Source organism: Populus trichocarpa, chromosome 13, assembly GCF_000002775.5.
Source record: "Populus trichocarpa isolate Nisqually-1 chromosome 13, P.trichocarpa_v4.1, whole genome shotgun sequence".
NCBI classification, from domain to species: domain Eukaryota; kingdom Viridiplantae; phylum Streptophyta; class Magnoliopsida; order Malpighiales; family Salicaceae; genus Populus; species Populus trichocarpa.
This window is the reverse complement of record NC_037297.2, coordinates 14100787-14117480: the sequence shown is the minus strand read 5'-3', so window position 1 is coordinate 14117480 and position 16694 is coordinate 14100787. Positions and strand designations below refer to the sequence as shown.

At 30.4% G+C, this 16694-nt stretch overlaps 2 protein-coding genes across 6 annotated transcripts; both read right to left on the bottom strand.

The window, feature by feature from the left end:
- On the bottom strand, positions 1-5506 carry LOC7497382 (uncharacterized). Of its 5 annotated transcripts, none has more exons than XM_024583402.2 (10): positions 5176-5506; positions 3971-4073; positions 2953-3056; positions 2512-2580; positions 2222-2337; positions 2002-2056; positions 1724-1844; positions 1137-1184; positions 895-1011; positions 1-720 (listed from the first exon to the last, which is right to left on the bottom strand). In XM_024583402.2, the coding sequence occupies exons 3-10, from the start codon at positions 3046-3048 to the stop codon at positions 503-505; spliced, it is 840 nt and encodes a 279-aa protein (XP_024439170.1). In that variant the 5' UTR covers positions 3049-3056; positions 3971-4073; positions 5176-5506; the 3' UTR covers positions 1-502. The 5 variants fall into 5 exon arrangements, with proteins under 5 accessions (XP_024439170.1, XP_024439167.1, XP_024439166.1 ...); XM_024583399.2 differs by lacking the exon at positions 5176-5506 and adding an exon at positions 4699-4999 and having other exon boundaries at positions 1724-1814; XM_024583398.2 differs by lacking the exon at positions 5176-5506 and adding an exon at positions 4699-4993.
- A 4103-nt stretch (positions 5507-9609) lies between these two features.
- On the bottom strand, positions 9610-10498 carry LOC7494422 (protein EPIDERMAL PATTERNING FACTOR 1-like). Its single transcript, XM_052446388.1, has 2 exons — positions 10119-10498; positions 9610-9899 (listed from the first exon to the last, which is right to left on the bottom strand). Exons 1-2 carry the CDS (start codon positions 10225-10227, stop codon positions 9622-9624), a joined length of 387 nt encoding a protein of 128 aa, XP_052302348.1. The 5' UTR covers positions 10228-10498; the 3' UTR covers positions 9610-9621.
- Between the last annotated feature and the right edge of the window lie 6196 nt (positions 10499-16694).

The following is a 16694-nucleotide window of genomic DNA, read 5'->3' as shown; positions in this document are numbered from 1 at the left end:
TTTCAGAATTGAGCTGCCACCAGAAAAATAGCACATCATCATGGGAATTTGATTTTAAAAAGTTGCAAATTACAATAAGTTCATACATTCTTCAAATCAAGTTTGCGTATGCAGGTAACTGCATGCATGTCTGATGTCTCCATCGTCTATACAATGTGCCATCCTAATCCTCTCAAACCTCTTTCCTCTCTGACTCAAAAGTGGAAACCATCGGAAACAGGAATACTGTTGGACACAGGGAAAACCCCCTCTGTCCTGGATACGACATTGCTTGTCATCAGTCGACTGCTGGAGGCCATAAATATTAATAAACATAAAAGAACCGTGTATGTTAGGAATTAGAAGCAGTCCACCTACGTTGACACTAGTTAATTTTAGCCGCGAACAGCAGTTCATCAGATGGTTACAGGGTTCACTATCAGACTCAGCCTCAGCACCATTAACTTGTGAGAAGCTCATTGTATAGCATTAAGCATAGCTATAACATCTTCAAAAATGGTTTCTACAGTTCAGCAGTTCGACACGTGAATTTATATCTAAACCTTTGGGTTCTCCGAAATGTTCTACTGGACCTAGCAAGTACTTTGGGGCATTTTAAGAGGACCTCACTATAAATTGCTATTGATACAAAAGGTTGTATGCTGGTAAATCTTTTATTCGATGAACATCTTCCAAAGATAGTTCCCTCTCCAATTGTGTCCTTGTTACTTGTAAAACCTCCTGCAGGAATGAAAAAACATATCAAGCAGAAGTCAATGGAGCGCCTCTATATCAAAGGCATGCAAATGACCCAATGTATGTAGGCAAATGGAAAATTTATAGATTCACTAGTGTTGAAAATAATGCTACTTTCAAATCATGGTAAATAATCACCAAAGTTCAAGAATCTAGTACTTTGCTGAGATAGAGGGTATACATTGAACTCCATGTAAGAAGCACGCATAGCAAGCCACTGAGCATCCATCATTTCGAAAGCTATACAGAATAGTACATCAAAGGCAGATTCATCTTCTGTGATTATAAACATGCTATTATGAGTGTATATCTTGGACAAAGAAGAAGCTTAAAAACCAAATTCATTTGCGTATATCAAAGAGCACTTGAGCATAATATAGTTGGAGCTGTAATCTCAATACCTCCTAGTAATTTAACAAAAGTGACTCCTGGAAGACATCTTGGTTTTTCTGCAAAAGAGATGATGGGAGAGATAAGTGGGAAACAAACGATACCGTTGCATCAAAAAACCTATGTGCTTATTTAAACTAGATGGAACTATTCATGCCCACAAAAGGAGACAATGAGCTTAAAATATGGTGCTGTTTCCATCATCATTGTCTTTAAAATTCTAAGCTCAAAATAAGGAAAATCTCGTGATGAAAAGAATTTTGGATACCCCATTGATTTTAAAACTAAGACCCGGTTGTCCTTGAGCAGATAACATTCATTTTGTTAAGACATTGATGAAGGGGGGAAATAAGAGATTAGGAGAGAATGAAATGAAAAGGTGTTCCTAGATCCCACAGTGAAACAAAGCTCGGGGAAAGTAAGGTTTCACGAAAACTGTAAAAAACATGTCAATTCTCGCATGACTTATAAATATAAAATATTTTACCTTCACTTGATAGTCAAAACCCAATGCAGCAGTTTTTACTTTTTCTGTTTTTGGTTAATACTGAAGAAAAAGAATCACATTTGCAAATGATAATTGAACATTTCTGCTTACCTGACCGTAAATCCAACATCTGGATCAACATAAAAGAAACATTAATGCCAGCAACAGCAAATGGGTATTCCCAAGTAGCTCGCTGCCCACCCTGCTTGAACAATAACCTATGAAAAGATGCCTTCATTTTGTATTTTCATAATCAGTAAAAATCACAGCTCACTCTGTGCAAATTCGTACTTTAGGGAAACTGGAACGAAGAGAAGCATGAACAGGCTCTGATAGGAATAAATAAAGCAATGCTTGCAAAAGTTTTGGCAGTAGTTTAAAAGTCATACCGGATAAGTCCTTGAAAAAAACAGCAAGTTCTCAAGAGAAATGAAACCACAGCCCCTAAGGAAAAAGTTGGAAAAGATGAGAGGCATGAACAATAGTTTAAGGAGGATTTCTAAATGAAATTATGGATTAAACCTCTATATTGATTCAGTTCTTTCTACATGACAGAATTCACTCCTTATCAGCGAAGGACATGAAAAGAAGCCACTGAAAAAGCTTTACCTGAAGTCAGTTGATGGATTAGCACCTTGCCACCCCATGTCTTTCCACTGCTCAGAGATCAAGCCTTTCAGAGGAATATCTGGAAAAGCTGCATTCCACAATGATCTGAGAGCTTCCTGACAATGACAAAGGATAATGAGATCTGGTAGTTATAATATCAAAGATTAATGATGGTGACATGCATGAAAGATGATAGTGTATGATCACAGCTTATGTATGACAAAACCAAAGTCAAAGATAAAGTTCAAGAAAAATGTTTTGACAGAAATCATATCATATCAAGAAAGTACTTGATGATCAGGGCGTGTCTCGTCAAAAGGTGTTCTCATTCGTTCTTGAAGCTTTTGTAGTCTTTGTTCCTGGTAAGAATTAAAGAATAAATTACAAGTTTAGTGAAGATGAGCATGGCATATTAAAATCATATTTAAGAATATTATGGCATAACCATCATGCAACAATCACAAATTTAAATTCTGAAAATTGCAACATAAATTCCCTGAACTGAAGCCCTAGAGCAAAAGGCAATGGCTGGGACTATTGGTAACTTTGAGGAACCAGCTCACTGCAACAGTTGGTGCCACTACATGAATTCCACGATCAATTTTGACTACATACACATGCTGACACACACATAACTTAGAAGTAGGTGGGGGTTGTGCAAGTGTGTGTCCATCCTTCTATACAGGATTAAAGAGAAATGGCTCATTTCTTTACTTAATACTTCTACTTACCAAATGAGGAGTCAAGCAGAAGTCAAGAACTTTGTCGTTACGTTTATATGGTGAGCGAGTAAAGAGCCCTGCTATCCATGAACGTGGTCCAACCATAGCATTAGCTACAACCATCAGGAACTGATCAGTGAAAATCAAAAAAGTATCCAATGAAATGTTTCAAGCTGGAAGAATCATATGGTAATGTTGGGCAGTCTTATAGATATGTCACTGACTTATATAACACATTATACATCCATGTTATAAAGCTACTGTAGTATTAGTCCCTAGATTCTAAGATAGGGGACATGAGTATGAAAGAAGGAATGTAATTCGGATTAACATAATGCTTCTAACAACAAATTGCAAAGCACTTTCAATGCAAAGAAAATACATGTTTTTACATCATGAAGTTGAGATTGAATCATGAAGAATGCTAAAACCGCTAGCCATGGTAAACGCAAATGGATATTGCCTTCTGACATGAATGAAAGAAAGCTAGACAAGGCACCTATCCTTTCCCAGAAAACTGAAACTTAGACAATGAAAAAACAGAACACTCTTTAAATCCAAAACGGTTTAAGCATTAAAATATTATTTATCTACTAACCTACAAACTACTATATTGTAGTCAAATATTTTCAGCAGCTTGCTAAGAGACCTAAGATGTCTGATAAAACATTTATGGAGCATAATGTAATATGACAGAAGAAGAGAATGGTAGCAGTTTTGTTCTTGCATATTGCATCATGCTGAACTCCACATTGCCAAATGTGCTCTGTGAGATTGAGAATTCAAGGCAGTGCCAGTAATTTTGGAGAAAAGAGCCCTTCCTAGTTGTTAAGCTATGTAAAGGTAATCATTATCAACCCAGAGAATAACAAATTAATTGAATTGAAATACAGCACAATAATAATGCTGTGAATGTTCATACATAAAAATTAACCTGGCATATGACAGCACAAACTATAGCTAGCGAATTGTTTAGATATAACAACAACAGTGAGTATTCAGAAGAGAGTAAAGAAACTGTACTCACCAAAACATTGAGTTAACTGCGAAATAACGCGAGTGGAATTATGTGACCATTCCAACTCTTCACTACTCTTCTTTCGTTTCCAATAAACATCATCCTCATCAACCTACATTTCATTTTGAAAATGCGTTTCAGTATCAAATATTTGGTATGGATCATGCACATCAGTGAGTTTCCAAAACAATAACAAGATCAAACTCTCTATGTTCAGGATTTAACTGTCTGATTTTCTTCACAAATTCAAGAGACGGGTATTATCAAACAAATGTATTCAATGCAGAGCATTGAGACACTCCTCAAACAGGCTACGAAGTGAAGATAAGCTCACAAACATAAAAGAGAGCTTCAACTCATGAAAATAAGGTTTTGAAATTCAAAATTCTACACTCTTGAGAGGACACATGCTATCTTGATGTCAACACAGGAACTCAGAGTCTAATTACAAATAGTTAATTCACCTATAGATGCAAACGAAAGGCATATTGCGCATTATTAGTAGACTCTTGATATCAATTAAGAATTCTAAAAAAGACTACAAAAATGTCTTGAGACTGAAATGGATACGCAGGAGGTAATCAATGGCAAAAAAAAAAACCCTCCAATTATCACAAATTAGTTTATCAATCAGCTGCAACAGGCATTACAAAATACCAACAAAAAAAAACCAAATCTTTACCAAATGGGCATTTCCTAAAGTCTCTAAAATATCAAACAGAAGTGAGGATTTTTACTCTGTGACGAGAAGAACAAGAGGAAAAGCATTGTCTACTCTTTCTCAATCTCATGAGGAGACCATAAAAATTAAAGCTTTAGTTCTTTTCTCTTTCTAACCAAAAGCAAAAGGCCAAGAGACAAAAAAAGAGAAGGCATTGAAAAAAAAAAAGTGACATGATTGCAACCAAACCATGCTCTCCTCATAATATTCAACCACGCATCATTTTCTCTCATTAAGTCGAGGAATGCAATGATGGTATAAACACAGAGATGCTCAGAAGCTAACTTTTTGGAGAGGCAGAGATTTAACAAGCGCAATTAATGGGATCTTTATGCATCAACTTTTGCAATACAAAAAAGTTTGAAACTTTGTAAAAAGTGGTGGCATATGTCTCTGTATATGCAATAAAAACAGCAAACTAGACAAATTTTGCATATCCCCAATAAAACAAATAAGCACACAAAGCTATGAAGACAATAAAAAAGGATCAAACCTTTTATGGGGTTCGAGAGGATGGCATTGTGGTGGTGGTGGTGGTGGTGGTGGTGGTGTAAGAATGTCCACAGAAGGGAGGTCAAGGGGAGACAAAAACTTGATTTTTCAATGAAGGGAAGGAGATAGAAAGAGAAGATAGAGAATGGCATTCTGTTTCGGATGGATTTTGGGATTCAAACAAAGTAATGTTTTTTAGGAAAGTTAAGAGTCATTTGAGGGTTGTTTTGTCTGTGCATCACTGCATTGTCTGTCTTTGGCTTTGTATACCAGCCAATTTCCTACAAACTTGGCTACATCGTAGGACTCGGGTCTTTCAGTCTGGCTTTATTCCTTATTGGTTGGACGTGGGTTTGGAACTTCAACTTTCCTCTAGGTTTTCATAAGGCTTAAACTTTAGTTGATTACAACTTAATTACAAGTCTAATCATGTCTCACTACACAAGTTTGATTTATGTTAATGGTGAAAAAAAAGAGACAACTTTCCTCTAGGATGCAGTTGTCTCTCATTATACAAATTTACATGTATTAGATTCCACTAGATATTTTATTCGCGTTTCATAGCGGGTCAAGAAAACTTTTCTTATATAAAACAAATGTTACGCTAAAAAGAATCTAAGTCTTGAATCATCGATTCAAGTAATAATTTAAATAATATAAAAAAAATAAAAAAAAAATCATATTTGAACCTATTCGGATTATCAAACAACTCAATACTAAAGTAATATTAGGAAAACTGCAAAAAGTAAAAAGGTAAAACTTCAAGAAAAAAAGAAAAGAAAACATTAGCTTAAAAAAGAGAAAAAAAACCAAGAAAACTCAGGCAAACCTCATAAATCTGATCTAATCTTAAGAACATGCAGCTTATTGAATCATAGACCTGATTTTAATTAAAAACTTAATTGTCAACCAATTTAATTTTAAAGGATGAAATCGTTGAAAAATATTAATAAAAAACTTGCAAAAGCAAAAAAAAAGGAATAAAGATAAAATTTGAGAGAAAAATAGCTAAGGATAATGAAATTTGAAAAACAAAATAACCCAAAATAAAATAAATAGCAATTAAAAGAATGGGTACCAAATTTGAAAGATTAAGAAATCATAGGGGATGAAATTGAAAAACATTTATAATTTGATAAATTATTTATAGATTGAAAAATGATATGGGATGAAATTGAAAAAAACAATTATAGATGACTAACCCAATAGAATCATACCCAAAAAATAAGAAAACAAAACCCAAAAAAAAAAGATTAAAAATAAGAAAAATAAACTCAAAAAAAGGGAAAAGAAACCAAACAAGTCTGGAAGAACCTCTTAAACCTACTCTAATCTTTAAAGCTTGCAATTTGTGAAATCTTGGACATGTGTTCGATCAAGAAACTTAACTTTCAAGATATTTAATTTTGAAGGATGAAATCATATAAAAATATTAATAAAAAAAACTTTCAAAAGAAAAAAAGCAACAACAACAAGAATGTGGATAAAATTTGATATAAAAAAACCCGAGAATGAAATTTTAAAAAATAATAATTAAAAATGATCCTAAACAAAATAAATTGCAATTAAAAGAATGAGAACTAAATTTTAGAGATTAAAAAATTATAAGGGGTGAAATTAAAAAACATTTATAATTTGATAGATTATTTATATATTAAAAAAATAGTGGGGTGAAATAGAAAGAAATTGTTGAGGGCTGACCTAATAGAATCAAAAGGCAAAAACTAAAAAAACAAAACCCAAAAGAAAGAGGATAAAAAATAAGAAAATATCAATTTAGAAAAAAGGAAAAAGAAACCTCACAAACTCGGAAAACCTTTTAAGCCTGTTCTAATCTCTAAAAGTCACAACTTGTGAAATCATTGACCCAGATTCAATCAAAAAGCCTAATTTCTCTACCATTTCAATAAAAAATAGTGAGGATAAGATTTAATAGAAAAACCCCAAGGAGGATGCAATTTTTGAAAAAAAAAATAAAAAATAATGCCAAATAAAATAAATAGCAATTAAAAGAATAGAGACCAAATTTTAAAGATGAAAAAAATCTTAGGGGTAAAATTAAAAAATATTTATAAGAACCAAGTAAACCCGGGCAAATATCTTAAACCTGGTCAAATTTAAAAAACTCGTAACCCGTGAAACCCTAGATTCAGGTTCAATCAAGAAGTTTATTATGCTCCAATATAAAAATATAAATTTTAAAAACTTTTCAAAGCAAAAATAAATTAGCAATTAAAAGAATATGGATTAAATTTGATAGGAAAAAAAATAAAGAAGGGTAAAATTATAAAATAAAATCATTTTATGATTTATTAAATTTGATAGGAAAAAAACAAATGAGGGTGAAATCGTAATACTAAATCAATTGAAAAAATGGTTACCAATAAAAAAAATAACAAACAAAAGAATTGAGACCAAATTCAATAAATTATTCAAGATAAAAATATCATAATAAAAAGAAAATAGATAAAATCTGAAGAACCAACAAATTAAAGGGTTGTTTTTAAATTTTTAAAGGGTTGACACAAAAATCAAAGTGGAGATAAAGAGAAGAAGTGGGGAAGAAATGATCGTTAGCACCAAACCATCGTGAATCTTGGCGCACACACCTCCTCATCTAGTCTGAGGCGCCAGGACCTTTCAAATATCGTCTTGGAAGACGAAGTTTAGTGGCTGGACGGCTCCCCATTAACAGGTTTTTAAAAATTATATTTAATAAATTTAATTTACAAAAATATCTTTGAGTACCCTTGAAAATTACAATGAAAACAATGTAAAATGATAAAAAAAAAAAAAAAAACCCTTGAGTTTTCAATTGGTTTTGTCTTTAAAGACATCAAAGCAATTACACTATTCTAAAAAATTAAAAATACAAAAATGTCCCTGAGTAGTAGATATCGAATTATTTTATTCTAGGATTAAATTAATAATTTTACTGTACAAAATAAAATAAAATTATCAATCTAACCTTATAAAATTATAAAAATTTAGTTTTGTTATGGTGAAAAGACAATCTTACTCCAAATCTTAGTGCATTGCATTTTCTTTTTAAGATCAAATTTATAATTATACTATTATAATAAATAGTAATTTGTATCTTTATACACATATAATTTCCTTATAGAAATTAGTTTGTTTTGTTAATTGAGGCATATCAATTACATGCTGTGGATTCAAATTCAGTTTTATACATGTTATTATCGTTTAAAAAATTTATTTCATCCAATATTTTTTTTATAGTTTTAAAATTTAGATTGTAGGTCGATAAATTAATCCAAATCAACCAAACTTTTATTTAAAATTTTTGAAACGATCAAGTTATAGAATATTATATTGATTTACCAAACCTTGGTGAGTTTCAAAACTATAATTTTGATGTTGATGCATCAAATTAAATATTTCCAATTAGAAATTAGATTTGAATACCAGAGGAATGCTTTTAATAAGGATTGACGCTGGCAAGAGATGATCGTATACATTCATTACATGAACAAGCATGCATTAACAATTGTCAATAGTTTATCACAAAACATGAACTTATGCTCATATGATGCTTTCATTAAATTTATATCATACTTTATTTGTCACAAAACATGAACATATAAATCTTGGCAGTGAGTTTGTTACCGCAAAACCAATTATATATCTTTTCTGTCAATTCTTTTAAAAATTAATTAGTTGCGCTATCTTTGAGTTTGAGTTGAGCTTAAAAAAATTAAATATAAAAAAATAATATTCAAGTTGTGGGTGAACTCTTTGGCATTATTATTAAACTCAGATTTCTTACCAACTTCAAATTTTAAATTAAATCGTGTAAAAACTATCTTGATATGATTCATTTAACTCAAAAAATTAAAAGAAAAAAAATTAAAAGAAAAAAAAATAAAGACCAAACGCACATGTTCAAAAGCAAACACGAATGATTTATAAAAAAAATAGTTGATTTTTTTAAAAAAAACCAATATTTAAAAAAAAACATTGAGATAATATGATGTATTGGATTGCAAGGTTCAATAATATTTTTTATTTTAGATTTCTTCAAAATGTCATATATTTTCCAAGGACTTATTTTATCTTTTTGGAGAATTAGTTTTACTTGAATCTAAAGTTATTATATAATTTTCCCATAAGTAACTCCATACATTAATATCTTCATAGCAAAGTTGTGGCTGCCAATTAATTAGACCAAGCAGCTAGCAACAACAAAAAAAACACCAAAAACTCATAATGATAAAGGAAACTAACTCTCTGGTTGCACAAAAGAAAGGCATGTCTACAATAGAAAGGTAAAATTGGAGAAAAAAATGATACAAAAAAACAGTTCTAAATCTACTATATAGTTAGGCTAAGTTAAACATGTAGAGAGTTGAGTCAAGGGGGATGAACATTCTCTCTCAAAAAAAAAAAAAAAGGGAGGGGGGGGGGGGGGGGGGGGGGGAGTTGACCATCATGGGACAGGGTAAGACTTGTTATCACACATGCACTTATAAGCCATGGGACAAGTCTCAGCCTCTTCAAGTGAAGCACAAATAAAACTGACCATTACTAGTCTACACGGTGAGCATGACCCACATGCATGAGAACAATCTGGCAAACTTGATCCTGCAATTTGGACAGTATCAGCACCCCTTCTCTTTTCTGGCCACCTTTCCCTGTATAAAAAATTGGGTTTTGCCACTGTCCCATCTTTAATTCGAGGCTGTGTCGAATGGTGGTGCCCATGGTCTGTTCAGCATTAAATGGAAAAAAAAAAGAAACGAAAGTTAGTCGCAATAGAAACCCTGGCAAAAGGTAAGAAAAGAGTACATCTAATACCACACTAAATTGAATTATATTGGATATCCTCTTTCAAAAAAGTATTGGGTTTCAACCACTTCCTTATAATTCTTTTTTAAAAAAAATAAAGAATTTGACGTAGAAGGAGTAAACGAGAGGGGTTCATACGTGTTCGTGGCCTGCCTATATGCCTCGCTGATATGGCCATTGGAAGAAGACAGAGAGCAATGATGACTAATGCTGCAACAAAAATCTTCATGGCTTTGGTTTTTCTCATTTGTGTTAATTAGTTGGAGTGCGTATATATGTGTTAAAAGAAAATTTGAGACAAAGGTTTGAGAGAGGAAGTGTAGACGTACTGGAATATATAAACCGGTGGGCAGGAGGAGATAGAATTGAAGCAAATCACAGGCAAGAGTGTGTGCCCAAGTAGTGTAAGAGAGGGTCACATGAAAAGGGATACACAAGCCAGGTTTGCTTACGAGAGTCACAGGACTCAAGCCTTGACATGGGTGTGGTTCCATGGAAGAAGGGTGAAATATATAGAATGAAAGAATTAAATGAATTCAAGTGCTTTCTTTACGTGACTTTCTGACTAAGTATATAAATGTTAGGAGGGATTTTCAAATTTATTGAATTTTTGAAGCTTAAAGGCATTATAGGAGCTAATAAATTAGACACTGTAGATTTAATGTGATTGCCATTAATGCCTTCTGCTTCTATAGTAGATGTGTATATGCTTAAGTACGGACCACCTTGAAGCTATTTAATTCCAGGAAATAAGATACCTGCTTCTGTTCAAATCTTACCCTGTCCACTTTGGTGTTTCTCCCATCCAGTAGCCTGCATGTAGTTAACTAGCTATTTCACCCGCGGGTCGTAATTTTTTTAAAAAAAAATATTGGGTATGCAAGTTATTTTGATGTGGTTTTTACATTAAAAAATTCAAAATATAAATAGAAAACTTTATGCATGTATATAATTAAATGAATCGATAACCATCTAAGTAAATAAATGAAAAAAAATCACTAATAATAACCAAAAGAGAAATTGATAATTAGATCAAGATATTTAAACCCGTAAAATTAGACATCTACTCAGTTAGGTTTACTGAATTTGTTTATTAAAATCAATAAGAGATAATAGAAATAGAAACATACATGAAACTTATTTAATAAAATAAAATAAAAATTACACAAGGTTGAATATATTACAAATATTATTTAAAAATAAATATTTTTATTTTTAAAAATAGATTTTATATGTATAAAACAATAAAAAATCATAGATAAAACAAAATAATATCTTCAAATATAAAATACAAACAAAGATTAAAAAAAAACCTCTATTCAAAAAAGGTCTGCAAAACCCGTGACTTTCATCATGAGACTGAGATAAACCAACAGAAAAGAAATTGAAGATAATCACAAACCAATCTTTAAAATATATATATATATATATATAGGAAGATAAAATCATAAATGAAAATAAGCTAAAAAAAGATGTTGAAATGCATTAACTTTCAAAATTGTGACCATGTTCATTAGATTAAAAGCATTACAAATAGAAAAATCACGTAATTCAATTCCCAACAAATCAAACGCCAAAAAATAAAACTATAAAAAACAAATTGCACAAAAGAATCTAAAATAAAAAATTATATTTAAAATAATGAAGGTGAAAATTGAAATAAAATATAAATTAGAGGGCAATAAAAAAAATTTTAATTGGAGGGTTAAATTGAAATAAAAATAACTTTAACAAAAGGAAAAACAAATAAAAAAATGAGGGTCAAATTAAAAAAATAAAACAACATAAACTTTGATTGAATGATGAAATTGAAAACCAATAAAATTTTAACAAAAGGGGCAAGAGAAAAAAAATATAAATAAAAAAAATAAGGACCAAAATGAAAAAGATAATATATGAAAAATTGTAATTGGATGACTAAATTGAGAACAAACAAAACTTTTATAAAAGGGATAAAAACAAAAATAAGGAATCAAAAGAATAAGGAATGAAATTGAAAACTCATAAACAAAGAGGACAACCACATACCTTTTCAAGTAAGAGAGAGAAAAGAAAAGAAAAAAAAAGAAACGACTATTAGCTACAAAGCGTCCATCATTCATCGTCACGCACCACACCATGAGGAAGAGGATATGGTGGCGCTTTCAAAGACACAACGAAAGGGTAAGTTTGGCCAACATGTGGATTCTTACACGTTGTCCAAATGGACAGATGTCACCCATTCACTAGATTGTAAGGATCACGCATCAATAGCCTTTTCAAATAAAAATTTAATTATCCAATGTAAAAATAACAAAATGCCCTTCATAACTCTGGAAATTACCAAAAAAAACTATGTAAAAGGACAACAATACCTCTAGACGCATGACTTCCAATTTTTAAATAAAAAAATAAAAGATAATTTTATTATAGCAATCTACGTAAATTTGTAATTTATATATATCTAGTATTACATTGAAAAACCCACACCCTATATATTTTCTATTAATAATTTATAAGATCAGTAGTTAATTATCACAGGTTTGTAATTGATGGCCAGAGTTTGCTCAATTAATTTGGTTTGAACATGATTGGTTACAAGTATATGGTACCATTAAAACTCAATCATTTCCCCTTTTCTGCAGCAAGCTACGCCCTCAATGAGGTGATCCCCAGCTACACAAATAATTAAGTTGTAAGACTGGAAAGGGAGGCCAAAAATAATGTAGTAGAAGTTAATCAGTGTCCTCTCTTTTGGCGAAAAATGAACTTTTGTGCTCTTTATGCATGCATTATCGTTTCTCCTATTCATGAGAGATCATCATCACCTGTTGCAATTACAATTTCCAAAAAAAAAAAAAAAAAGATATATAGCTCAGCCTTTTATTGTCCACGTATCATATTTCATTGTGGATTTGTAAGTCTTTTTTATTTTAAATTAACAATATTATAACTAAAATATCCTTAGAAATAAAAATAAAAAAAAGTAAAATTAATATTTTACCCTTGAAAAAAAACTCATTTAACTTGATTTTAGGGGTAGGAAGATCTTTTTCATGAAATCCATTAGTCATTGTTTTGAAAGGGAGCAAGTTAAGTCTTTTTGTATTTTAAATGAACAATATTATAACTAAAATGTCCTTAGAAATAAAAATAAAATAAAAATGAGGAGAAAAGTTTTATGGTCTTTTTATACTTTAAATGCACAATAAAATAACTATATTACCTTTAAAAATAATCATATGGGAGCAATTTGGTCTTTTCAAGTAATTATGTATTTAGATGGGGTAATTAAGTGTTTGATCATATATAAAAGTAATTAAAAAAAAATAGCTGTCATGTGCGACCTACCTATTGAGGTGTATAATGTATTAGGTAAACTGAAAGTACAAATTCAGTTGTGTTATTAGCTAGAAAAAACTGGCCATCAAATTCTTATTGGGGTTTTTGTAGTCGGCTATAGCCTCAACTCAAAACATCAATATATTGTACAGAATTCATAAATGGTTTAGTTGTTCGGTATTTAAGTTGTGGGGGGTTTTTTAATACCCCAAAACTATAGTACATGTAAACCAAATACGCACATATTTGTGAGGCATGATAAAAGAATATATCTAATTTATTATATTAACTTGGGTTAATTAATATTTTTATTAAAATAATTTTATTTTGTTTTTTAAAAAGAGATTCTTTATTATTGACTCAATCAAGTTTGTTTATGTCAATTGAATTGCCTAAAATTTGATTAAATCAATTAGATTTCACCAAGTTCATGCTTTTCTAGTTTACTTAAAGTCAGGCCTAGGTCAGCTTCTCGATCGTGAGCTTTTAAGGTTAATGTGTTAGGTTAAGTTTAACAACTATAAATACATATATAATATTGTTTTTTTTCATGATATAGAGCCTATTATATTCATGTCAATGCTAAAAATTAGGATAACAATTGTATTGTTAAAAGCAAAACCTAATTCTCCTTAAGAAATTATTATACATTGTCTAGCAATCACAGTGAATTACAAAAGTAATTCACACTGGATTCACTCTTCTTTTTCATCCTTTGGTATTTTATGTTTTGGTCATTCGATTTTTTTTTTTTAATTTGACCTTTGGGCATTGCAATAATATGAGTTTGGGCTTTACATGTTGTTCGGTATTTATATGAATGGGGATCTCAAGGTGTCAATGAAATATATTGTTACTCGGTTATGCTCAACTTTGCAAAATAAAATTTAATTTTATTGGTTTATGGCGATTAAAGCTTTGGAAACCGAATTTGAAACTTTGATATATATTGAACCCCTTTAATCTTGTCCTATAAGGGACTGGGTTGGACAGTAAAGGCAAATATCTTTGTCCTTTTTTCTCTAGTTTCTATTTTTTTTAATTTGATCCTTCCATATTTTATTTTTTTTGGATTGCCTAATTGGTTTATTTTGGTTGCCTAGTTATAAGGGTTACGCAATGTCGAGGAAAAGGTTTGGTGCTCGATTTGTCAAAATATGTTTAGATTATGTTGATTTAGAACAATCAAGGCTTAAGGGACCAAGGTGGATGCCAAAAGAAATATGGGGGAGTGTAGTTAACGTTTAGGATAAGGTTGTCTAGCATGTACAGTGCATGTGCTAGGGGGCGAGGGAGACCGCCCTGCTCTGGCTGTGCACGTGGCCTTATACGGTAGCCAAATTCAACTATCCACGATAGCAGTAGATGTGGTGTAGCGTGTTCTTCCACACAGGGAAGTGCATGTGGTCATTTTGATGGTAGTGTGTCACCGATGTTGTTTTCTTTTTTTCTATCTCTTTTATCTCTTATTTTCTTGAAATTCAGACTGACCTATCAAAAAATATGAATTGTCCTCTCTCATTTTATTATTATTTCAGATTTGATTCTTATTCTTTTTATTGCTAAATTTTTAGTCTACGTCATTTTTTAAAATTTAATTTTTTTTTCAATTTCACTCTTCAATTAAAAAATTGAAGTTTGTCATCTTATTTTATTTTTCAGATTTGGTCCTATTCTTTTAATTGTTATTTCTTATTGTTCCTTTCATGTAAAACAATCCACCTTGGTTCATGAGTTTTTTATTTTTACATTATTTGGTTCTTATAGTCTTTTTGTGTGTGTTTTAGTCCTCAAATTTTATTTTCATCACATTTTTGTCCTTAGGTTCAGAGAGATGAGAGAGAATGTTGTAAAAAAGGGAGAGGAGAGATAGAATTCTTCTTCATGTTCATTCTAGGTGCCAATAGTTTTGACATTCAACCATCTTGAAAAAATAGATCGAGATTTATGAATTTTGTTTAATTTTATTTTTTATTTTTTAAAGTGATTAAATGGTGTTTTGAGGTTGAAAACAAGATTGTTGAGGCTCTCAAGATGTTTTTTAAATGAAAACAAGTGAAAAATAGATTTTAGAAGCTTGAAACTCATTGTTGAATGGATAAAATTTATTGGGTTGGATGACATGTTGTTATCCTAGAAACAATCAACAGGATGTCTTTACTCATTAAACAAACAAAACCAGGTGACCCGACGTGAACTTAGGATTTTTTTTCTTTTAAACCAAGTTCATAAGTTTATCTTTTTAGGCCCACGTGCTTGGCATTATATATATATATATATATATATATATATATATATATATATATATATATATATATATATATTTTATCCTTCCACATTTTTTTCTTTCTTTTTATCTTTTTAATAAAATTCTCTTTAAATAAAATTATTATAATAATATTTGAAAATGATTTGATTATGCCATAGTTTTCAAATAAATTTAGATTTTTTTGTGTTATTAACAAACACTTTATGAATATTTATATATGAAATTTAATTTTTTTATTTTCTTACATAGTTACATAAAAATAATCAAGATCATGATAAGTTTTTATATAAATAATTAGGTTATGATAAATAAAAAAAAGCATTGTTCCTTAAAATAAAAATAAAAATAAAATGAGTAAATAATTAGGTAGCGTAAACATGTTTTAAAGAACGAAAAAAAACATGTGACTCCAGTCATAGATCAGATTGAATTAAATAAATTGGTTTTATTTTAATTAAATGAAAAAGAAAATAGTAATGATAGAAAATAAATCAAATTAAAAAAAAATGATGATGATAACCTATATAAAAAAAAAACATTTTTGTAAAAGGTGACAAATAATGCAACTCAATTCTTGGCCCATTAAATAAGGAAGGACAAAATAGGGTAAAAATGGACAAAAAAACCAAACTTGAGTTAATCCGAGTTAGCATGATAAACTTATCATTGGGGAAATAAAGGGCGACCCAACTCAAGTCACAAGATCGGGACAACCTGGTAGAAAAGAAAACATAAAAAAATCACAAAGTTTAAAAGAAAATAAAAAAAAAGTCATTATGCGTTAATTTTGTAAACTCGTGACCCTGGACGTTAGACTAGAAGTTCCTTATCTAGAAAAACCATGAAACTCAATTTCCAACCAATTAAATGTTGGAAGATTAACTTGGAAAAAGAATATCAATTATACAGAAGGTTCCAAAACAAAAATTGACAACTAAAAGAACGGGGATCAAAATTGAAATACAAATAAATTTTGTTTTTGATTGAAGGGTGAAATTAAAAATAAAAATCAATTTAATAATGGCAAAAAAATAATAATTAAAAGAATGAGTACCAAATTGAAAAAAATAATATTTGGAAAGTTGGGATTGAAGAATGAAATTAAATACAAATAAAACTTCTAC